At 40.8% G+C, this 24,988-nt stretch overlaps 1 protein-coding gene across 1 annotated transcript in view; it reads right to left on the minus strand.

The window, feature by feature from the left end:
* Positions 1–992: 992 nt before the first annotated feature.
* The window catches only part of LOC139715249 (glutathione hydrolase 1 proenzyme-like), a 119,223-nt gene continuing 95,227 nt past the window's right edge, over positions 993–24,988 (minus strand). The window contains exons 10-12 of the mRNA XM_071626833.1: positions 16,097–16,340; positions 1,602–1,715; positions 993–1,139 (exon numbers count right to left, since the gene is read on the minus strand). Of these exons, the coding sequence (XP_071482934.1) occupies positions 993–1,139; positions 1,602–1,715; positions 16,097–16,340 (505 nt within the window). The remainder of the gene's footprint in view (positions 1,140–1,601; positions 1,716–16,096; positions 16,341–24,988) is intronic.

The raw sequence follows: 24,988 nt of genomic DNA on the forward strand, positions 1-24,988 counted from the left end.
CACCCTAGCTTGTGATTTTGATTTCGAACATTTTACCGAAAATGAAAATAATTTAAAATTGACACCATAGTGTGGAGGAAATCAAGCTGTACACTTGATAACAATAACTCAAGACCCCCCCCCCCCATCCGAAATAAAAGAAAATGCGATAAAGCCCTTCTTGTTCTCAGCCGACGATATATACGTATGTTGCAGTTTAATAATGGAGTTGTAAACACCACAGACACAAAATGAACGCACTGAATAATGACATTCACTCCAAATTTAGTATCGGAAGTATGTCCATCTATCATAATCATATCCGAATTTACTCACTGTATTGATTGTACTTCCAACATTTAATAACGTGGACAACGAGTATTTTGTTTTGTCGTGTGATACATTCTTGACAACTATATTTTCTGATAGGCCCTAATATTTGACAGTACATGTATAGTATGCACTTGAAAGCTTACAAAAAAGAGTAAGCACAAATAAATCAAAGTATTTTGGTGGTTCAAGTTCATCTTTCTTTTTCTCCAAGTCAGCATAGTAACATATCGGCACAATGGAGGCCTGCATGAAAGTAAAGAAATATCAACATAAGTAATCAGTAAAACGGGATACATTATAAATTAGATAGGGATTGCAGAAGTTGACATTATAGTGTAGTGTTGTAGGATGGAGTTTGGGGTACCCACTGAAAAGCGACGCTTGTAGATCGTGGGTCCCAACAATAATGGGGTTTCCAGCATACACTCCAAAGCCAAAATTCATTTTCCCCTCTTCTTATACAACCAAATTAGGAAGAACAAACTAGATCATACTACGTTTAATATCTCTCCTTTCAACGAAACGAGTTACCTAAAGCATACTTATTTATAATCACGTAGGACACAGTGTCTGTCATTTGAATATATCTCACTACGTACGTACATGAAGACAAATTGAGAAAATATCCCGTCTATGATTAATGCGCCCTTTATTGAAGGTATAGCACCACACGAGCTAATCTAGTAACCGGCCGCTATACCGCCTTTCCTTGGATCCGAAAATGCGTACAGTGTGCCGTCTCTGTCTCGCTGGACTGCTTGAACGACGGCGAACCGTTCTTGTAGGAAAATGTCATGTCCTCTGTCCTCCAAGTAATGTAGCACTTCCTAAAAATTAAACAGCAACAACACCAATTTGGCATACTGGCATACGGCATATTCAAAAAATTTCAGTGAGCGCCATATCACATTTGCATGTAATGTCAACTTTGTATCTGAAATCACGATTAGCCACTAGAGTGGAAAACATGAAACCTCCTATTTCTTCTCCATGCACTTTTCTTTAAAAACAACAACTAAACAACGCCGCCTTAAGTTATTCAGCGCAAGTAAAAAGGCTTTAATGTTACCATAAATGTGAACATGGTATTCATGTGAAAGGCCGAGGAAAAGGACGAATGGCGAAATAAGCTTTATGGGGGACTTTGCCTGGGCTTGCGTGAAACATTCTGTATATCAAGTAGGCTCTTAAACACAATCATAACGCCAGTACTGAACAACAGATACAGCACAAGAGGATGGCGATTTCGAGGGATAGAGCCAAAAAGTCCTATAGAAACCGTTTCTCACCTCATTGAAATTTTGTTCATACTGGATGTAGTTTGGTGAAAGTTGGTGATGGATTCTTCGTTGGTTAATAACGTTCCGGAGGTCTTCTTTAAATAGTAGAGTGCGCAGGCTCACCTGTCGAAAGTTACACAATGAATTGAATCTCTATAAGTCGTTTGTGTCATGAAACAGGGTCATAGTATCTTCACTCAGTAAAATTACAGCATAGATATCGAATTACATGGTAGGAATTTCCTTATGTCTTGTAAAACGATCCATAGAAGGGAAGGTACCGTATTAGCAATATTGACAGTTGCGACGAATAAAAAGGAAAATTAAATAAAATTATTTTCGATTAAAATATATAACATTTATCGGACAAGTTTGACATGACTTATCCCATAGCAAATTCAGGTTGTGTAACGAGGAAACGACAAATTTATATACTAGCAGCACCCGTGGAAATTCACGGGTCTGAGGGCCTTTTTTTCATATTTGATTTTGCACATTTTTATTGATGAAATGAAATAAATGTTTTCTCATTCCTTCGTTAAATTGTGCTCTCTTCTACCCATGACCACCCTTCCAAGAAATTTAATGTTAAGACGTGCCGCGATCCGGTCCATGGGTTGAGATCTTCCCGTCACTTGCTTTTATCATAGAACTTGAGTTTCGAGAGGTTAGCAGCATCCGTTGAAATCCAACGGTTTTCTTGTCGTCCCTCATCCCCCCCCCCCCAAAAAAAAACACACACACACACACACACACACACACACAGATTTCCACCCCCGGAAAAAAAATATAAAAGAAACCAGGGAAAATTATTAAAAACGCTTATGAGATTCCCCGAACGTTCTACCCACAGGTTCTTCCCGTCGAAACGGGGAGATGATACCCTTGACACTTTGACCTTGATATTAGGGAGCTTTCGATTGAGGACGCAATGAGATCTGCGACGTAAATTGTGCTTGTCGTGTGCAAATTTCAGCCGTTGGCATAGTTACAAGCTTGAGGTTCTGCGTCCATCTCGAATCTACTTCGGTAGTAGGCTAAAATAACGTCGTTCCAGAATCACCGACGTAAGCCATTGGTAGCTAAGGGACTTGACCAGTAGAAATAGGCCAACCTTGTGTGGCAAGGACCTGTTTATGAATGCAAACGCGCGTATGTAAGGGCCAGGGCGCGTGTGAGCGTTGTATGCGCGACGCCATGTTCAGTGTGACGTCATATGAGAGAGACGGTAAATTACTTTGGACACAGTACGGATGCTACTAGTAGTACAGAAGTATGTGATTTCTGTCATGCAGATCAACGCCCTTCGAAATTCGGTCGGAGGGGTGCAGTTTTCCCTTCTATCGACGATTTTCGTAGAAATTTGTGGATTGGGCCAACTCCCTCAGTTTTCAAGCATTGAACTTGAAATTGGGCTCATGTGATCGCTAGAGTACGTAAATGTGCAGATTTCATCTTTTGTTATTGTCAAAGAATGCGTTGTCATGGTAACAGACAGTACTTTTTAACGAAAATCATTGAAAAATATTATGGTTGTAGCTAATCTCTAATTTTTTTAACATTTGATTTTAAGATTTGGCACGTGTGTATGACCATTAGGTCATATAGCATGTAAATGTGCAAACTTGATCTTTTGCCATTATTAAACATTGTGTTGCCATTGTAATATAATTTTTTTAACGAAAATCATGCAAAAATGTGAATTTCGCTGTACTCCCAAAGTTTTTCAGCATTCCACTTGAAATTTGGCACATATGACCACCGTAGCATGTAGATGTGCAGACTTTATGTCTACTGTATTTCTATAAAAAGCATAGGCTTCTGTACAGAAAATTGTGGATTGAGCTAACTTCCTGTGTTTTTTCAACATCTGACCTAAAATTTGGCACATGTGACAATTAAATTGATATAAGACTATGGAGATGTGCAAATTCTTCTTTTATCAATGTCAAAGCAATGTGTTGCTATGGTAACAGCATTTTTTATGAAAACATACTAGTTACCAGTGGATTTAGCTCACTCACTTAGTTTATGCTCCAATGTTGAGGATAAAACTGACAAAACTCAATCCCAAAACAGTGATGGCTCTGAAATCTGTCAGACACACCGGACCCGACGTTTGGAATTCTCTTCCTTCTGAAATTCGAAGTTTAAAGTCCATGTACTCTTTTAGGAAAGCTGTAAAAATAATGTTGTTTTCTGGACATCAGTAATTCCATTGTCATTGTTAATGTATTATACACGAAATTCTTTCGCAGAAATATCGACGCATTTAATTCATTACGTAATTATGTAACCGACCATGACCTGTATCAACTGTTCACCTGTACCTCGGTGAGAAAATATTTTGTCATGCTTTGCTAATCAGTGATACTGGTGATCTTACTTTGTATAAACCTTTAGTGAAAACAGACAGACCTCTCCTTTCCCTTTCTCCTTTCAACTATCCTATCTCTATGCAAGTCATCCCTCCCTCCTATTCTCCTTCCGATGTATATTATAATATTATGTATGTACGGGGGCTGCACGCAAATCAAGCCACGCTTATGCTGTAGCCCCACTGTATTATTCATTGTTGTATGTTTGTTGTACATTTTGTTGTACATTGCGCAAAGGCAATGAAGGAAAAAATATTCTGTGAACAACTTATATTTATGTTTGTACATGAATGTGCATGTGCAATGATGCCATTTCGCTGGCATGGATTCTGATCATGACTTGTAACCGGTTTAATGGTCAGTTTGCTTTGCACCGACTGGTATACAGATTCAAATTATAACATATCAATAGTCACGAACCGGATTATCATAACAAAAACAAATAGTTGTATGCAAATGAGAAAACAATGACTGATAGGTGAATATTCATATAATGTAAATAGCTGAGTGTGATTGGGCGATTATAAATCCTTATCGCAATGCAATAACATTAACTCCATGAAATGCAAACTCAGGCTAACTTTTGCTGATGTGTGATACATAGGAATACAGAATGTGATGACAGAGTTTGAGAAATACAAGTTGTGCTGGGTATAAAAAAAAAAAAATTATGCCCCTCATGGTACTATAATTGAATCCTTTTATCAAAATGAGACTGGTGCTAGCATTGTTCCCTTTAGCTACGTCCGTGGTTCTAGAACGACGTACCTTATATTGACCTACTTAACGTAGATTCGGGATGGACGCAGGACTTCAAGCTTGTAACTATGCCAACGGCTGAAATTTGCACACGACACGCACAATTTACGTCCGCGTCCATAAATACAAAGTTCCTTTTTCACCTTCTTGAATCACCGACGCAGGTGAAGGGAACAATGGTGTTGATGACGTGATACGCACATTTGACAATAGCAGCGCGCTCACACCACTCGAAACTGCGCGTGAATTGCTCCCTAATCTAAGCTTGAAAGTTCACTTGAGGCGGAGTTTCACTGACTGCATGCATAAATTATTGACGTCAGCCATGTATTTCCCAATCATGATGAAGCAAAATACGTCATACGCCCATTTGCACCTGGGACAGCCCACTCGGCTGAGCTGCTCCGTTGCCAGGAAGAAGACGAAAGCTGCATATAGGGCGTTCATCGCAGACAAGGGTGAAGATGGCGAGAGCAGAGAAGAATATGCAAGGACAAGGGAAAACTTGTACAGAACATATGCAATTCTGGATCAGGAAAAATTGCGTTGGCAAATAGCTGAAGTAGAGCAAGCACATGAAAATAGAATATATGGACTGAGCTGGAAGCTCATCAATGACATCTCCGGACGAAAGGCATATCAGTCTGTCAGGATTCGAGGTGAAAGTGCAGAAAAGAGACTTGCGACCTGGTACTCACACTTCAAGAACCTCTTGGGCAACCCTCCTGAGCTTCTAGAAAGTAATGAACCAATAACACCTATTTCTAGTGACCTTCCCATACCAGATGGTCCGTTTACGATGAGTGAGTACACGAAGGCTAAAGCAGAAATGAAGAACAACGAAAGCAGTGGGGAGGATGGGGTAGCCCCTGAAGTTCTGAAATATGTTCCTGTGGATGATATTATCTTAGAATTTATCAACCGCTCATATGAGGATGGGGACCAGCCGGAACAGTGGTCTACACTGAAAATCCAAAGTCAGGGGATCTCTCCAAGACTGACAACTACCATGAGATTTGTCTGAGCTCAGTAGTATCCAAAACATATAACAGAATGATCTTGAACCGTATCAGACCCTACATTGATCCACTGCTTAGGGACTCCCAGAATGGCTTCCGACTAAGGGCGGTGAGTTGGCTCAGTCGGTAGCGCGTCTGCCTCACGATCACGCGGCCCGGGTTCGAACCCGAATCTGGACTGAGCAATGTTGTGTGTAAACATACCGTCCCCTCTAGCAAGAGGCAAAACACTCTGTCCCTCGGATAGGACATAAAATGGAGGTCCCGTGTATGAGAGAGTCACAGCTCATGCACGTAAAAGATCCCGCTTCATTCATTCATCGCAAAGAGCAGGGTGTCTAACCCGGTGAAGTGGTCCCACCCCACATCCAACTGGACCCCATGGAAGACCAGCTTAGTGTAGCTGAATATGGGCTATCCAGCCATCTTCACAGATGGAAATGAACAACAACGACAAGAACGATCGACTGTAGGACAGATCCTAGCACTTAGAAGAATACTTGAAGGAGTGAGAGATAGGAGCCTCCCTGCAGTGATCACATTTATCGATTTCAAGAAGGCCTTTGACAGCATCCATCGGGGGAAGCTCCTAGAGATTCTCAAGGCTTATGGCATTCCTGAGAAACTAGTTCGTGCGATTGATGTCATTTACTCCAAGACGCATGCAAAGGTATGCTCGCCTGATGGAGAGACAGAGTATTTTGAAATACTGGCTGGGGTACTTCAAGGAGACACATTGGCACCCTTTCTGTTTATCGTAGCCCATGACTATGCTTTGAGGCTTGCCATCAATGGCAAGGAGGAGGAGCTTGGATTTACATTGGTGCCCCGTCAAAGCCGTCGTGTTCCGCCCGTAATGGTCACTGACCTTGATTTTGCTGACGATATTGCCTTAATATCAGATACGACTGTAAAGGCAAGGGAGCTGCTATTTGCAGTGGAAAAGGAGGGCAAGAAGATTGGTCTACGGCTCAATGCAAAGAAGACAAAGGTGATGGCATTTAATATCGACGATACCACTATCACAACCTTAGACGGCGCAGTACTCGATGTGAAGAACGACTTCAAGTATCTGGGCTCCTGGATTGCCTCGACAGAACAAGATATCAGGATCAGACGTGGCCACGCATGGAATGCTTTGCACAGTAAGAGGAAAGTGTGGAAATCTCAGCTTAGCGACGACATAAAACGGCGACTTTTTGTCACAACAGTTGAGTCTGTATTACTGTATGGAGCAGAGACGTGGACACTTACAGCCAGACAAGAGAAAGCATTGGACGGAATGTACACGCGCATGCTCAGGATAGCCCTTAATGTGTCATGGAGTGACTACGTTAGAAATGATGACTTGTATGGTACATTGCCAAAGGTGTCTGACAAAGTGCGTGAGAGAAGGATGCGATTAGCGGGACACTGTGCGCGACACCCTGAGCTATCTGCGAATTCCCTCGTACTCTGGGAACCTAAACAGGGAACTGCAAAACGAGGAAGACATAAGGCCACTTTAATCAGTGTCCTGAAGAAGGATGCAGGCCTTGATAGCATTAATGACCTACGGACAGTCATGTTAGATAGAGAGGTTTGGAGGCGCAACTTTGTTTATGGAACCCGAGTTGGCATCGGCTGAAGTAAGTACATGCCCTCGAATAAGTAGTGATAAGTAGTAGCTCCGTTGTAGATTTTCCAAAGCGCTTTTAAAGGTGCATAGTCCCGGTAGTGTAGAGGGCGCTGTTGATGATACTGCCGATCACCGTTAGCATTGATACGAAGACTACCGAAGTTGAGTTGTCATCAAGAGTAAAGTGCGTAGGTGTTGCTAAGTAACGTTGCCTTCGTTGTCTTCTCTGCGCATCGCGCAGTCTGTAGTAATGCCAGGGTGCGTGCTTATGTGCTTGTTATTATGACATCACAAAAGAAGGTCGCTAAAGCTGTCATCCCCCACAGCCGAATCATGAGCCGAGCTGTGATCGGACCACTGACTACAGTGAATCGGACTTCTTCAGACTCGGGGAAGTGGGCCACAGCGTAAGCGCTACAGAGGAGTCGATAGCGTAGGTCTCTATAGGAAACTTGCGCCGTGCGCCCGCGTACGCATTTGACTAAAACACCGGGACCATGCACCTTTAAAAGAAAACTGTACTGACATTTTCTAATTGTCTGATAATTCTAATCTACATTTTTTTATGCCTACAACTGGAAAAAGAGGATTCTAAAACCCAGAATAAGCCTGTAATCATTTTTTGAAAAACATGAAAACGAGCAAGCCAAGGAACGATCCACACAATTTGGCATACGTCACAGGTGCCAGCCTCCGACTTTAGCAAAACGAGCTACACATGCCAATTTACTGATGAAATCTCACACGAAGTACTGCAAAAACTGTTATTTAATAAAATTGCATTATGGAGCTGAAATAAACATGGTAAACAATATTAATTAATTTTTAAAAGGAATCTCTTCAAAAGCTTTTTATTTAGATAACATTTATGGGGAATATTCCAGATATGCAAAATGAAATTGGCATCATTGTCCGAACGTGCTGCCCATAGAAAACAGTGTGTAAGTAACGTTGCACTAACTATACTATGCATTGATGATGAGCGATAATGGTTCGACAGTTCAAACTATCCAACGAAGATGAGGACTGAATGATTCTTAAAATCTAAATCCAAAAAAAATAGTCAACGGCAATCAGGGTCTACGCCTAGTTAGAAGAAAATGACACCCAGTACACATAGACTCTAGACTAGAAGGCCGTAGAACTAGAACTAGGACTAGTGAGCAGTCAAGGACCGAGTAGATTCTACGTGGCAGTCCAAGTCTTGATGAGTAGGCCCCTACATACACTCACTCGCCTCCCCGTCGACAGCTGTACGTGTACAGCGCTAATACTTAGGCACAGCGTAAACGATAGTATGCATACCCCTGCTGCCAGAACTTGAAGAGAGTCCAGACGAAAGTCCAGACTCCAAGGTCTAGCGTTGCCGTTAGATCTAGGCCATTGTGCTGCAGGCCCTGTTGTTTCTGTGCTGAATTTTGCAGGTAAGGTATCTGCTTTATGGATTTTCAATGTTTTTGTAGTCGAGATAAATCTTATGGTAGTCGTATTAACACCAGGGAATAGATCTAGTTTTAGTAGGTCCCATACCTCGGAAGAGTGGCCCGACCACGTAAATACGTACTAACGGTGCCGCCGCTTCGCGATCCAAGCGCTGGTGTAGGTATGGACAGTGCTAGCGTACTTCCGTATCCATGTAGATATCTCAAAATTCACTTAACCAAATTGCACCAAAATCACAGAAAATACTTTATGACTCATGTCCACTTGCTCACGCTAATTGGAACCAAATCGCAAGTCGGGAAGCGTAAGTGAAGTTGTCGACTTTCCTGTCGTCGCTAAAAATAATCTGCTCTCTACGACTAAACAAGAGTGATCGCGGCGTAGGCCCTACCTGCCTGCGCACGCACAGACTGAAGTTAGTCATGTAATGTCATGAGACAAATCTTTCAAGTAATCGGGAGCAAAAAATCAATTTATAAATTATTTGAGCTCAGTCGAATGAAAAATATAGTTCGTAAATCACACAAATCGCCAAAATCATGACATTTTTTAGTTTAGTTCCCGCGTAAATTCCCCGTTCGCACAGTACTAGTCGGCTAACTTCAGTTCTAGATTGTGCATGTCGCGTTTACCATGATCTCTCGCGAAGAGTGAGTTTTTTGAGTGACGACTTGAAAGTCGGCGTCAATATTGATACTTCTCGATTACCGAATTCGTTCAAATATAAGACAGTATTTTGAAATATACTTAGAAGTATATCCTGTAATTTTGGTGCGATTTGGTTCAGCGAAATTTGAGACAGCTGCATGGATAGGACAGTACACAAGTGCCGCCTGCTAGCTAAATTGGGTCTAAGCGTCGTCTGCTACTCGGTACGATTTAACGCACGCGTATGCGAGAGCTTGTAATCGGTGATATAGTTGGCATCTGTGACATCACGACATCCGGGCTCGTCAGCTCATTAGCATAATTCTCACCCAAAAAGTTCAATTTTTAACATGAAATTACGGACTAAATCGTCATGAAATTTTGATTCTGTTTGCACCGCTGGGTCTTATAGAATTAAAAGAACAACATATAAAAAAAATTTAAAAAACGGTACAATGCCCTTTTAAGGGTCAACGGACTGATGGACGGCGGACGTTCCGGGTTGGTTGCTTTGTGCGTCGCAGATTTCACTGCGTCTTCAATCGAAAGCTCCCTATTACCCCCTGCGCGTGCCTCCAGGCACCCGTGGAAATCCCCGGGTCTCAGGGCCTCGTATTTTTTTACCTCCGCGCGCCAAGGGAGGAGGTTATGTTTTCGTTACCGTTGGTTAGTTAGTTTGTCCGTGTGGTCGTAGAGAGCGCCCTGCGTGGTTGCATCTTTTCAGTGCTCTGAGTTGTTTATAATTTTTGTGTTGTTCTATGATATTATTTTGTGTGTCTGTGTCACTGTGCCAACTGTATTGTATGTGCTTCGTGAATCTCCTGCACCATTTTTGTGTTAAGTAATTCGAGGATTTGGCTGATAATCGGCAAACTGGATTTGGGGTTTGATATCGTTTGTACGGGAGCCACACTACAGCCTTCATTATGCGCTCATGCGAGCCTAGAGCTGTTGAAGCGCGTAGAAGTCATACGCGTTTGTTTTCATGCGCTCAACTGCTGTACTTGAATGAGCTGTAGCTTGTAAATTTTATGTACGTTTTTCGCAACGCAGTGATGATAATGATCAGTATAATGGAACGAATGAGGTATATGTTTGTTGTGAGTCTAATACTGACTCTTTTGCCGTATATGTATTGTTGTACTACAGCCACATGCACTTTTAGTATAGGTCTATACTACCTACTGTGAAGAATGATAAGAACATGTCTAGTACCGGTATCAGAGTGAAAGGCTACTCAAAAGCATGCATTTTGTATTATAAGAATGCAAGCTCTGCTTTTCACATGTCACTGTTTACCAGTGGGGATGTTGAAATCAACCCAGGTCCATCATTTAGTGTGTCAGCTGCCAAAGATCATGCTGTTAATAACAATACAAGACGTGTATATAGTATTTTGGACCTTTTACAGCTGAACCCTTACAATGTTTACTCAACTAAGCCTTCTTGTAAGTGCCTTAGGATTAATGAAGTGACATGGCAACGAATTACTGCACTACAGATTAACAGAGTGAAAAAGACTCACAGAGGTAAAAGAGCAGTAAGACAAAATAGGGATCAAACTGTGAAGTTGTTACATGAAAAAAAAATTGTGAAATCTGATTTTTCATGTATGAATTTGAAATTTGCTATGTTAAATGCAAGATCGCTGGAGAGCAAAACCGCTGAATTTGTAGATTATATTCTTGCTCATGAATTAGACATTATTGCTATATGTGAAACATGGCTTACGCCTAACGATGCTGCTCCGATTGGTCAATTGACACCACATGGCTTCACATTTAAGCACATTCCCAGAGTTGGCAAACGAGGAGGAATAGCTGTGTTGTTTAAAAGTCAATTAGATGTCAGAATCGTAGATTCCCCAAATGTTACATTATTTGAAATGATTCAGATGACTCTGAATTATATGCAGAAATCGTTGCATTTCATCAATGTATATCGTCCACCTAGTTCAGGACAGTGTCAGATTTTCTTGGATGAGTTTTCTAATGTTCTCGATAGACAGCTTCTCTGCTCGTCTGATTTGTTGATTGCAGGTGATTTCAATATACCTATGGACTCATCAACTTTGAATTCGAAGTTGTTCTCTGAATTATTGTCAGCCTTTCATATGATTCAACATATTAATGAACCAACTCATAATCGAGGCCATGTATTATAACTCATAAAGGTAACACTGTACAACTTTGTAATACTGGTGTTGTGGAAGGTATATCAGATCATTCAGCAATAAAGTGTGAATTAAACCTTCCTAAACGTTGTATCAAAAGAACATTTGCTGCTACACGGAATTTGAAATCTGTAAACCCACAAGAGTTTGTTGCTGATACTCATGTTAAGTCTCTTATATCAGCTGAATCTCATGTTAATAATGTTGATGATGAAGTGAATTTGTATAACACCTTACTCATTGCTACCCTTGATAAGTTGGCACCTGAGAAACGAATCAAGGTCACAATACACCCCAATACTGAATGGTATACCCAAGAAATAGCTCTAGCAAAACTGCTTCGCAGACAGAAAGAAAGTCAAGGTCCACAAAACTAGAGATTCACAAGCAGATGTATCATGCACTAAGGCGATGTGTAAATGCCTTAAGGATGATGAGTTACAATATAATTCAAAAAAGGTTACGGATTGTGGGAAAGATACAAAGAAGTTGTACAAAATTGCTAATGCTTTACTTTACCGAAAACAGCGATCTCCTTTACCAGAACACCTCACTCATGGTGATCAAGTTGGGTTAGCAAATTGTTTTAATCAATATTTCGTTGACAAAATTGTGGCAATCCAACAAAGTTTCCCAACTCGTTGTGAACAGCAAAAAGACATTGTATGTGAAGTCAAGTCAGAATTGAGTGAGTTTCAGTCTGTCACTGTTAATGAGATAGAAAAGCTAAGGAAGAACTCACCTAACAAATCATGTGAACTTGATCCAATCCCTACAGATTTGGTTAAGAAGTGTGGCAGAGTTTTAGCACCCGTTATCACAAGAATCATAGATGCTAGCCTGAGATTAGGTGTAGTTCCACAGGTGTGTAAAAACGCAGTTATTCATCCAACTTTGAATAAAGCAGGCTTAGATCAGGAGTGTCTAAAAAATTACCGCCCAATTTCGAATTTACCTTATGTGAGTAAATTGCTTGAGAAGGTTGATTTCTCACAACTGACAACTTATCTGCAAGATAATGAATTGTTTGATTCATTTCAATCTGCATACAAGCCTGGTCATGATGTAGAAACACTGTTAGTCAACTTAACAGATATTGTGTTCCGAGAATTAGATAGTGGTAACATCACTGCTCTTATCATGCTTGATATGAGCTCAGCTTTTGACACAGTCGATCATGCTATTCTGATTTAAATATTGAGATATTTGGGCATCAAAGGAACTGTTCTTGATTGGTTTATATCCTCTACTTATGTAATCGATCTCATTATGTCAAAATTGGCGATTCTACCTCTTGTAAAACTATGACAAAGTTTGGTGTACCTTAAGGTTCTGTTGGTGGCCCGCTGCTTTTTTCTATGTATATGCAACCAATTAGAGAAGTATTTCGCAAGCATTGTATTAGCTATCATTGTTATACGGATGATATACAACTTTATTTGTCTTTTAAACCCACTGTGTCTTCATTGTCATCCGCCATTGCAAAACTCGAAGCATGTTTGCAAGACCTGAAAATTTGGCTTACATCTAATGGCCTTAAACTAAATGATGATAAATCTGAGTTTCTGTTATTGGGCTCAAAGCATATGTTAAGTAAAGTTGATTATCAGTCATGTCATGTCAACATCGGTAGCACTTGCATTACTCCGTCGAACACAGCCCGTAATTTAGGTGTCATATTTGATCAGGAAATGTCATTTCGAAGTCATGTAACTCATATTCAGCGGAATGTTCGATATCAGTTGCGTAATTTAAGTTTCATAAGGAAATATTTGTCTAAATCTGCCGCTGAGATACTTATTCATGCTTTGATTTCGTCTCGGTTGGATTTTTCAAATTCATTGTTATGTAATCTTCCAAAAAAAGATGTCACAAAACTTCAACGGTTGCAAAATTCTGCTGCCCGATTGTTAACTTTTACTAATAAGTTTGATTCCATAAGGATTATTTTCAAGATTCTGTTATTAGTGCATCATTCAGTTCATTCTTTCTCCCCCGTATCCATAAGTAATTCTGTTCAAAAATACAATCCGACACGAAGGCCATCACGTTCATCATCAGATACATTCATACTCCAAACACCCAGAGTAAAACATGGGTATGGTGATCGTGCTTTTTTCGTTATGGGACCAGATTGTGGAATCAGTTGCCTCTTCAGTTAAGGGAACTGTCATCTACAGAGTCATTCAAATCCAACCTTAAAACGTATCTGTTCCTTTCATACTGAGGACTGTAATTACTGTATGTCATTAATGTTGGATCAATATTGTATTTTTAATTGGTATATGTTGTATTCTTTATTTGGTATATATTTGTTTTTGTTTACCATTTTCTTCTTTGTTGAAATGTTTGAATATGTATACGCATGTCAATATCTTTTCATTTCTGAAGCGCCATGAGCACTGAAAAGTGGACCTGTGCGCTATACAAGTAGCCACTATTATTATTATTATTATTATTATTAACTCAAAAAGTTGTGCGCGGATTTAAATGAAACTTGCAGAGAAGGTCAAGAATGACCCAAGAGACAAATGTTTAAATTTTGGTAGTGATCCAAAAAATTTTATGGATTTTATGAAGGATTTTCGATATTTTGACTGGTAGGGTCAATGAACTTGGGAGTTCAAGCTGCGCATTTTTGAGGTTTTCATGCGCGCACTAAAATGCGTGCTCTAGTTTCTGCTGGGGTGAGGCGCGCCGCGCATCTGAGGGTCTTTGGATGTGATGTAACAAAGGCATTGGGAAATCGGGCGATTTTTCAGTGGGTGGAAATCATTGATCTCTATGGAAGAGCAAGATCATCGGTAAAAAATAGCTGCTTGGCGGAGGTCTGCGCTCTCAGAGTGCTTTTCTAGTTACCTCCGTTAAGGGAGGAGGTTATGTTTTCGTTACTGTTGGTTTGTTTGTTAGTTTGTTTGTCCGTGTGCAAAATAACTCAAAAAGTTGTGCACGGATTTAGATGAAACTTGCAGGAAAGGTTGAGAATGACACTAGAAACAGATGATTCAATTTTGGTAGTGATTTGGAAATTTTTATGGATTTTATGAAGGATTGTCGATATTTTGGCAGGACTAGGGTCAATGAACTTGGGAATTCAAGCTGCGCATTTTTGAGGTTTTCATACGCGCACTAACCCTGCGTTCAGACGATCCCCCGCTGCGAGGGGAATCTCCCGTTTGCCAGGACATCCCCCGGCAATCCCATCGTGTGGACGCTCGGTGGGACATTCCCCTGTCCCCCGGAAAGCTTGTCGAGCCCGGCAACAAATTCTGGTGGGGGACAGAGTGCGCAGCTCATGCAACTGTTTTCCTCCTAAGTGCGCATGCTCAAAATGCCATTTTGTACGCGCATACGGTGCCTAGCCGTGATTTGTCCCCCGTTCAGCGGGGGATATCAAGACACGTGTGGACGGTCGATCGTAAAAAAGATACAATCTCTCCCTCTCTCCCCGCGAAGAGGGGGATCGTCTGAACGCCGGGTAAAGTGCATGCTCTAGTTTCTGCTAGGGCGAGGCGTGCCGCGCAGCTGAGGGTTTATGACGTAACAAAGGCTTCTATATTGGGAAATCGGACGATTTTTCAGCACGCATACGTATAATTGGTGGAAATCACTGATCTCTATGGAAGAGCAAGATCATCATTGGAAAGTAGCTGCTTGGTGGAGGTCTGCGCTCTCAGAGTGCTTTTCTAGTTTATTCATATTTCTTTTCCCACGTTATGAGAAAAAAATCGCCTTAGTTTCCTCCCTCCTTTTTGCTTGTTTTCTCACCCAGCTTCGTTTGATGGATCATAGAACCACCCGTTCATTATTATTATCATTACTATTATTATTATTATTAGTAGTAGTAGTAGTAGTATTTGGGAGAGGGGGAGATGATAGCCATTGGGTTTTATAATCATTATTCTATATAATTCATTAACATAGGGAGGAATTAAGGGAAGGAAAAAGTTAATTCGTCAAGGATTGTGAATATCTTTCTTTCCATCATGTAAAAGTTACTCTACGCTTGATAAAAAGGTTCAAATAGCTTCATTATCATTTGTATTTCTTTTTAAACATTAAAAAATCCACCTGTATGTGCCTCTTCCGCCCACTCTTAGTTATGGATAATAGCACCCCACCCCATTCATTTGCCTCTGACTGTTTTATTGCTATTATTATTATTATTATTATCATCATCATTATTATTATTATTATCGTTATTTGGGATATTTTTATTTCTTTATTTTTAGTCGGCTAGCAGCTGTCAAGAATATCGCGCCCTCTATTGACTGGCAATCAAGGAATGACTGAGGCTAAAAATACGTCGCCCGCTAGACTAGGCAGCGAGCTGCGCCCGCACCCGACTGTTTAGCATAAGCCGTGTCATTCAGTAACCCAAACGTTGTACAAGAACTTCAGGTTTTCAAAGTAACTTTTCCATCTGTCCCACTTTACCCCTGTGAATGTCCTTCTTCAAATGTTACCATAGATATTGAAGTCACCATCCTCGAACTCCCAGATGCACCTAGTACTAGTCTGACATCACCGCTCCTATCATCCAGTAGGATTGTTGGACTCATTGACGACATAGGACGTTTTCCGGGTTCGACGAAATTGGGTTCAGACGGGGAAATGCCGTCCGAGTTAGGAGTTCCAGGGGTAGAGAAACTGTCCATCTGGTTGTTGAGGATGACACCGGTTGCGGGTGACATAAATTTGGATCCAAATCTAAAGAAAGACACTGATAAGCTTGTGAGGCGCCACGAATAATGGTTTGATATCATGTATTTTATACAGTCATGCAATCGAAACTTTTATTTTGGGGCCGTATATGACAATAGCGTTATGAAACATTTTATTGTTCTTGCCCATTAATTAATTAAGGTAGACATGTTGAATATCCATTCAAATTAATGAAGTTCTTGCTGCGAGTTGTTTTTATTGCAACTGATTGCCAGATTGCCCTCCATCAACGTAAATAAGCACCGAATTAATCAGTGTTTTAGTAGTAGTCATGATAATTTAAAAAAAAAATCATGCGTAAACATAATCGGGATTGATTCGAACCGATGACCTCCTGATCACCGAACAGGCGTCTTATCCACTAGACCCCGAGCTTCCGCCCGACAGCCAGTACTGGTTCTAGTCCCTAGCATGTTGCGGGTACTGCGTAATTATTCAAATCGATGGAATTCTTGCGTCGTCGAGTTGCTCTTATCGCAACTGATTGACAAATTTGCCCTGTACTACATCGACGTAATTTAGCGCAGAACTAATCAGTGTTTTAGTAGTAGCCATAATAAAAAAATCCTTAAAAAATCATGGGCATGCATTACTCGGTACGGATTCAATCTAACGACCTCCTGATCGCCAGGCAGGCATCTTATCCACTAGACCACCGAGCTTCCGTCCGACAGCGCCCGCTGGTTCTAAATCTTATAGCATGCACCGGGTGGTGACACGACATCTGCTCCAGTCTTATTTTCTCCAAGGACTTAGGATTAGGATTAGGGTTGTGATAGGGTTTTAGGTTTGGTTTGATGTACGGGTTAGGATTAGGGTTAGGGTTATGTTCATCAGTGTGACAAGAATTTGTTTCGCTTCGCGTGCAGATATTTCATGGGAGCAATTGTCGCAGTATTCAAGTCAATAGAATTCTTGCTTCGTGTTTTTATTGCTACTGGTGAACATATTACACTCCATCGACGTAATCTATTACGTCCATGTAGGCGTATAGCCATGGTAAATTTTTATCATGGCTACTATAACACTGATTACTTCGGTGCTTATCATACGTCGATGTAGGGCAATTTGTCAATCAGTTGCAATGAGGAGTCCTTGACAGTAGTTGACAAGTTAGTAATGTATATGGTCAGCATCCAGAGACCCTTTTCCAGGCCAATCATGGAAAGTTTTTAGTGAAATCCATGAAGTTTTTACTCTAAAGGGTTGACATTAAGCCAGACAGGAAATATTTAAAATATCGTCTTTAACCAGCTTCACTTCCCAAATTAACTACTAGTATACACATATGGTTGTAGTCATGGCTAAAGATTCAAGGTCACTGAAATGTGGATTTAAAGGACAATAAATTCATATACATGTGGATTGAGTGAATACATCAATATTAGTAAAACATGTCAGTGAAAGTTTGGGGAAAATTTGACAATCTGTTCAAAAGTTCTGAATATCATTAAACTTGCCTCTAACCAGAACTATATTTCGCTAAATCTGTATTTAATTCTCTTTTTCTGGTCCGATATTTTGGAACTCTCTTGATAGTAGTATAAAAGAAGCTTTCAGTTTGAATACCTTTGCCTTTGAATTAAAGAATTTTAAAAGAAATTCTTCCATTTCAGAATGAGTTATGTTTTTGTCAGCGTTGATTTCAAGTCCCATTTTTACCATGATCGTCTATCGTTTACTAGAACTCCTCTTTACAGTCCTTTATTTAGGGGAGCTTATATCTCATTGCCTCACGTGCCCTGGTTTTTACCCATCTTCTTCCTCTTCCCTCTCCCTTTTCTCTGTCCACTGTGAAGGTAGTCTCTTCCTGTCATTCATTCCACGCTTACTTACCTTTCCCTTTTTCCTCATTACAAGGGAGCCGTCTCGTATTTGTTGATGTGTCTGTATGTGTGTACTTCGTCTTTGTCTTACTTTACTTTCTTTGCCTCGTTTTACCAGTTTTGTAACTACAGTTTTTTATGAGGGGACTGCAGACTACAATTAAGCTCTGCTTTTTAGCAGTCCCCTCCAATTCCAGCCGGTTTTTTTTTTTCTGTCCTTATCTTGAGATTATAAAATTGTATTAAGGTTCATAGTTTGTTTTTCTTTGCATTGTTGTATCATTAGTATGTGTGCGTTTAAATGTTGTAATCGTATATGTTGGAAATGAATCAAAACGAAACGAAACGAAGTTATGAATTTCTGCGCAGTCACTACTGGATGAAAAGACGGCTACAGTGCACGTATGATGTCACACGCGTAGAACGATATAAGAAATATATAAAGAGAATTTCATTAAATTTAATTTTTTCAAAAAAAGTGCATATTTCCTCGACTTGCCACTGACGTATGTTAAGGGTGATAGCATTCCCTCTGCCTTCTGAAAGAGGCAAATCAAGTGTTCCTTTATTATGCGAGAAAAGTGAAAATATGTTGAATTTTCCGTATGTTTTCTTTATATCGTTGTACACATGGTGACATCACAAGCTGTAGTAGTCTTCTCATCCAGCAGTGACTGAGCAGAAACTTAAAAAATTCATAACTTTTGAACAGATTGTCCGATTTCTTCAAACTCTCACTGATGTGTTCTACCAATGTTGCTGCATTCACTCAATCCACATGTCTGTAAAGGTGAACTTATCCTTTAAATGATATCATCTAGGAATGTCCTGTGGTAATATAAATTGGGAAGGTTAGAAATACATAGGAGATCATTTCTATGAAATGATGGCAAATATCAGAGGTCAAGATGAAAAGTCATTGTACTTAAGCCAAAGAGGATATTTCTGGGGCGGGGGTGCTGTGGCATAGTGGATAAGACTCCCGACTCCCGATCGAAGGAACCCGAGTTCGAATCCCGCCCAGTGCTTACGTCCTTGGACAAGGTGTTTTTACCCACCATGTCCCTTTCGACCCAGGTGTATAAATGGGTACCTGGCAACGCTAGGGTAATAATAATGGCAGGGCCCTCTGGTATAGCAGTGACGACACTGAAGAGGCTACCTGGGTTAATAAGACCTAATCAGATTATTATTATTACCATTCTTATTATTATTATTATTATCATCATTATTATCATTATTATTATATCAGTTAATGGACAGTGCAGAAATTAATTACATTTATTTGCGTGAACGTAACATGTGATAGGTCAAACATAAAGATCAAAGGAACTGTTCTTCGGTTCAAAATGTTTTCTTGAGTCACATTATTATCAATATTATTATTATTGTTATTTATTTATTTATTTATTTATTTATTTGGCCATACAATTGCGACATATAGTACAATGTCATGTAACATACACACAGGGGTATACATGTATAAAATGTAAGGGAGTGACACATGGGCGAGGGCTCACAAAAGTAAAATTCCATACTATTACCCGGGGGCATGTGAGCCCTCATGTGTAACTCCATATCACATAATAAAGATCAATAGTATGAAATGTGATTCATCGTAATTATCAATAAAACAAAAAATAAAAGATAAGCAATCGTTTAAGTACATCAATCATGTCATGATAATTACTATAAACAAGATTTGCAGATGAATACTTGATGTAAATAATCAATGATGCAACCACCCTCAGTAGGATACAAGTACATGTGTATATAGAAGGGGAATGTGACAAAAAGAGTATAGAGAGAAGGTATTCCAGTATAAAAGAATTGCATTGGTAGAGAGGAGAGACATGTATACGTATAAAATTTCCATATCGTACATTAGAGCCTTAATAACAAATCAATCTGGTTTTGATTCACTCCAGTCAGACGGACAGAAGGGACAAACTAGCTGAAAATATAGATTGATAGAAAGAGGGATAGAGAGAAACAGAAAGAGGAGAGGAGAAGCTAGTCATGGCTAAGAATGAATGCTTTCAAAGCATCCAAAAACGAGGAAAGAGAGCAGAGCAGAGCCTCGTCTTTAACATTGTCAGGCAATGTATTCCACACACGAGGGAAACGTCTGGAGGGGGAGAAGAAAAAGGACTGTGTACGAGACATCGGCGTAAATCCGTACTTAGGAGTGGGGGGGGGGGGGGATGATCGGCGATAGTCACCATCATCACAATTACAAGCCGACAACCGGACCGGCGCAGCCTTCGGGGGGGGGGGGAAGAAGCTTGGTGCTCCCCCCCCCCCCCCACACACACACACACTTTACAGGGATCGAATGTCCCACTGTTTTACATGAAATATAAAGTGGGAGGGAAGTGGCAGCAAAAATCTGAAGACTTTTTCTTGTTTTTGTTTGTTTGTTTGTTTGTTTGTTTTGCTTGTTAGCCGACTTTCGCCAGAAAATCAGGCCTTAAAAGTATGAACACTTTTGTTGTTGTTTCTCTTGTCTTTTGATTTTCTTTCTCCTTGACTGACAGGCGATTTGACCCCCCCCCCCCCTTTAAAAAAACATAGCGTAGCCCTGAATAATACCCAAATAAATTCAGTAAAATGGTAATATGCACTCTTATTTCTGCGGCGTCAAAAATAACTTGGAAAGTGTGAAATATGACTCGGAAATGGCGCCAGCTGGGAGTCAATTCCTTCCGAGTGAAAGCTACTCGGACTTCCGAGTCAAATGATTTCACTCGGATTCCGAGTCACTTTCCGAGTCATTTCTGTGGCGTCAAATTAACTCGGAAAGTGTCAAATTTGACTCGGAAATTGGGTCATTTAGGTGCAAAATGACACGGATTTCCGAATCAAAAGATCACAATTTCACTCTGATACGATGTCGTTACCCGCATTGTAAGTAACCCATTTTGGTGTAGTAATGACTCGAATTTGGTGTGCACTTTTCTAGAGGAATGCGGAATGGAGGAATACATAGGGGTTTTCATCGGTGAGTACCCACCTCATTCACAACACTCATAACACTCTTAACACTCATATAAATAATTACCTGACAGTCAGTTTTATTTGGGGCAAAATGAACTTTCGACACGGACACATTGACTGGTAATGGCGTAGCCATAGGCGGCCGTACGGCAACTCGTACCTTTTGTACGTAGCCCTGGGCTATATGCTATACGTTAGAACCAATCTGCAATAGATGTGAACCTACCTAGCTACACCTCCACTGTACATGCATGGAACCTACCCGTATGGTACGATGAAACTACGCGAAGGGGGTGGATTGAAACTTATTTATTACATGTTATTAGAATAGGTAGGTTCACAATTGGTTCTAACGTATAACATATAGCCCAGGCTACGTACAAAAGGTACGAGCTACCGTAAGGCCGCCTACGGCTACGCCATTACCAGTCAATGTGTCCGTGTCGAAAGTTCATTTTGCCCTAAATAAAACTGACTGTGTAGACCATGTTTCAGGCAATTATTTATATGAGTGTTGTGAATGAGGTGGGTACTCACCGATGAAAACTCCTATGTATTCCTCCATTCCGCATTCCTCTAGAAAAGTGCACACAAATTGTCCATCTTGAAGACAAAAAGTTGCAAGACATCCTGCGGCCGCGGCGGATCGTCGAGAAATGACGCTTCTTTTTTTTTTTTCGCGGGGGTATTACTACGTCACATAGGACACATGACATGTTTTGTCCAATTGTAGCGCGCGTATGTCATGTACAACGCGCTGGGTATTTCTGATGTGACTCTGCGCAGGTGTAAAAAGTCCGATAACCACAATGATAACTCGGATTTGAGTCAGAAGTACACGGTTGGTGTTAAAATTTACACGGATCGGAGTGAAAATTTTTTGACTCGGATGCAGAGTTGAAATTTTGAAATAAGAGTGTGGATCTCCACTTCTTTGTATGTAATAATGTAGTAGATATTTTCCTGTAGCTATTGTATTTTTCAATATTCTTGATTGTTTAAGTCAATAAAGCAATCATCCCAGGGGTATTGTTCCCTTTTAATGATCTGGGTGGGGGAGGGACTTGGAGTTGGAATAACTGTGCGAGGGAGCGGAGCGACCGAGCGGGGGGAGGGTGTGAGAGGGGGGTATCCCCCCTCCCACACGAGGAAGATTTTGCATGTTCAGACCTGAAATTCAGCGATCTTGTGCACACTTTTGGTGAAATTTTGGATTTTTTTTCTATCAAAAAACAAGTAAGAAAAAGAAATATACATAGATAATTGAATGACTAAATCGTGGTATCTCAGCTCTTGCTCCGCCTGTGCAACATCACTGTGAAGGCGTACTAAATAGTGGGGCCTATCACCGGCGTAGCCAGGATTTGATCTTAGGGGGAGCGGTTAGATGCGAGGGAGCGAAGCGAGCGAGGTGGGAGGTTGTGGGAGGGGGGTTTCCCCCTCCCACGGTAAGAACTTTTTGCATTTTGACGTTGTAAATGGTGCAATTTGATGCATTTTTTGCGTGTTTCATCGACTTGAAACAGTCCCACATGTTTAAGGTAGCAATATATTTTGATGTCGATTATCATCAAACAAATTGGCTATAAAATGGTATCATTTAGAGAAACTTCTTGTATTAATTCTTACACTGAATATCATGAATGCGACCGAACCCGAGCGAGCGGAGCGAGGGAGGGAGGGGAGGGGGAGGGTGTGTTCCCCCTCCCACGGTGAGATTTTTTTTTTTTGCATTTTGATGTCGTACATGGTGCAATTTGATGCATGTTTTTGCGCGTTTTGTCGACTTGAAACAGTCTCACGTGTTTAAGGTAGCAGAATATTTTGATTAGATTATTATTGAACAATTTGCCTTAAATGGTATCATTTCAATAAACTTCTTGTATTAATTCTTCCACTGAATGTCATGAACGCCACCGAGCCCGAGCGAGCGGAGCGAGCGAGGGGGGTGTGGGAGGGGGTGTCCCCGCTCCCACAGTGAGAACTTTTTGCATTTTGATGTTGTAAATGGTGCAATTTTATGCATGTTTGCGTGTTTTATCGACTTGAAACAGTTTCACTTTTTCAAGGTAGCAGAATATTTTGATGTAGATTAGATTACATTCAAACAGAAAAACTAAGCACACGAGGGTGTAGATAAGGGGTATGTCTCCTCCCACACAAAGGTGATTTTGCATTTTCAGACCTGACATTCAGCGATCTGGTGCACACTTTTGGTGCAATACTTAGAATTTTTTCCAGCGCCCCCCCCCCCCCTCCAAAAAAAATAATTGAAGAAATTAATCTGGTGCACACTTTGGTTGGAATATCTGGAAATTTGTCAATCACAGAAGGTGGGAGGGGATAAGCCCTATTCCCCCTTCCTACACGAGGAAGATTCTGTATTTTCTGATTGCATTTAAACGTTTTGGTGAACACATTTTGTGGCATATTTGGAAAACTGTCTAGGCCTATGTTCAAAGTGTAGCCAAAGTCGACTTGTATGCATGAGGGCGGGGGGGGGGGAGGGGACGGGCGAGCAGGGAGAAGGCATGGGCGAGTGCTATCACCACCCTTCCCGTACGAGGGAGCTTTAGCCTTTTTGAAGTTGAAATTGAGATATCTCGTATGCGCATATTTGATGGAATATTTGGGAAATTTAAAAAAAAAAAACTGATCTGTGATGGGGGAAGTGAGCGAGGAAAGGGTTGATTAAAAGGGGATATTCCCCTTGTACATGAAGGAACTTTCGAGTTTTCGGAATATAAGTCATAAGCCTTGTGCACTCAGAATTATTTTTTGTAAATTTGAAAAGTGTACTAAGGCTAGGGAAAGGGGCACAGAGGGGGAGGGTTTGAGAGGGGGCATCCTCCTCCCAAGCACGAGAGATTTTGCCTTTTTTTTTAAATTGAAATTCAGCAATCTGGTGCACATTTTGGATAAGATATTTGGACAAAACGCAAGAAAAATTTCCTCATTTCGGGAATTATTGGGGACAAATTGACATGTTTGCCCCCACCCCCAGTCCTCCGGGATCGACGTCCCTGCGTACGAGTGGGGTTTTGCATTCTTAGAATACAAATACAAATGAAAAGCTTTGATGGAAAATTCGGAAAGCTGTCAATCCCCAAAGTGTACTAAATTTTTTAATGGGAAACAAAGCTGGGAGAGGATTGATTGAAAGAGGATATTCCCTTCCACTCGCGGTGGATCTTTTGTTTTTGTTTTTGTAACTGAAGTGACAGACCTGGTGCACACTTAGGATAAAACATTTGGTAATTTGTCAATCTAAAAAGAAAAAAGGAAAAGGACCGAAAGAGGGAGGGGGTATCCCCCTCCCACGCGAGGGAGATTTTTTCCCCTCATTTCGGGAATCATTGGGGATCAAAATGATATGTTTGCCCCTCCCCCTCCCCCCTCCGCGCCCCCCGTCCTCCAGGATCGACGCCCCTGCATACGAGGGTGCTTGTGCATTTTTAGAATTCAGATGAAAATATCTCGTAAACACATTTATGATGTAATCTGGGAAAATTTCAGTCCCAGAAGTGTATACTATTTTTTTTTGGGGGGGGGGGACCCTCCGTTAATTGAAAGTATCTAGATATCTCCTCCCACCCACGGAACTTTTGCATTTTTTTAAACTGAAGTAACAGACCTGGTGCACACTTTAGATGAAACATTTTAAAATCTGTCAATCTAAAGTGTATTAAGTATACATAGAAAGGACTGAACGGGGAGGGTATGGAAGGGGGTAGGCCTATCCCCCTCTTACGCGAGGGAGATTTTGTATTTTAAGAATTGAAATTCAGCCATCTTAGGGTAAATATTTAG

This window comes from Diadema antillarum, unplaced genomic scaffold (genome assembly GCF_040938485.1).
Source record: "Diadema antillarum isolate AM-2024a unplaced genomic scaffold, OU_Dant_1.0 seq00003211_RagTag, whole genome shotgun sequence".
Taxonomy (NCBI): Eukaryota; Metazoa; Echinodermata; class Echinoidea; order Diadematoida; family Diadematidae; genus Diadema; species Diadema antillarum.